Source organism: Buceros rhinoceros, unplaced genomic scaffold (assembly GCF_000710305.1).
Source record: "Buceros rhinoceros silvestris isolate BGI_N320 unplaced genomic scaffold, ASM71030v1 scaffold21252, whole genome shotgun sequence".
In the NCBI taxonomy this organism is placed as follows: domain Eukaryota; kingdom Metazoa; phylum Chordata; class Aves; order Bucerotiformes; family Bucerotidae; genus Buceros; species Buceros rhinoceros.
Genome location: NW_010399720.1, coordinates 2462 through 3096, shown reverse-complemented (window position 1 = coordinate 3096; position 635 = coordinate 2462). Strand labels below are relative to the sequence as shown.

General features: G+C 61.1%; 1 protein-coding gene across 1 annotated transcript in view; it reads right to left on the bottom strand.

The window, feature by feature from the left end:
- The window catches only part of LOC104489441 (sterol 26-hydroxylase, mitochondrial-like), a gene marked incomplete at both ends in the record, with an annotated part of 1520 nt that overhangs the window by 191 nt on the left and 694 nt on the right, over positions 1-635 (bottom strand). Inside the window, 3 exon segments of the mRNA XM_010131606.1 lie at positions 20-104; positions 230-427; positions 517-635. Coding sequence (XP_010129908.1) covers positions 20-104; positions 230-427; positions 517-635 — 402 coding nt within the window.

The following is a 635-nucleotide window of genomic DNA, read 5'->3' as shown; positions in this document are numbered from 1 at the left end:
TAGTCGGCCACGGGCCAGCAGGTAGCTCAGGTAGCCAGACACCTCCTTGCCCCGCTCCACCTGACCCTCGAGCTCCACCATCTTTCGGTCGATCAGGTTCTTGCCTGCAGGGACAGAGAGAGGGCCCCAGTGCTGACAGTGCGAGGGTGGCCAAAAAGACACTGCCTTACTTTGAGGGTCCTTAGGGAGTCCAAACCCATCATGCCAGTCCCCCATCGCCACGGCTCACCAAAGGCAAAGATCGTGTCCCAGCTGTCCAAGTAGCGGTCCCAGAAAGGTAGCACTTTGCGGCTCCATCGAGGCAGGACGGTGGCGAAGATGGAGTTTTTGAACATGAGGTTGATGGAGTCAATGAAGCGCTGGGTCTCGGCGGGGACCTGCTGCTTCAGGCACCCAATGCGGGTCTCGAAGAGGATATACGAGATCCCTGTAGGGGAAGAGGCCTCATGCAGACCCCCATAGGGATGGGAAGACCAGGGCAGGGCAGGGCAGGGATGAGGGGGAGGACTGCCCTACCTTCCAGGGCAAAGCGGTAGAGCAGGTTGGCCACATCCCCCACCAGCACCCCTGAGGGGCTGCGGCTCCGCTCGTCCCGCAGCCGCACCATCAGATCCGACACCACTTCCCCAATGGCA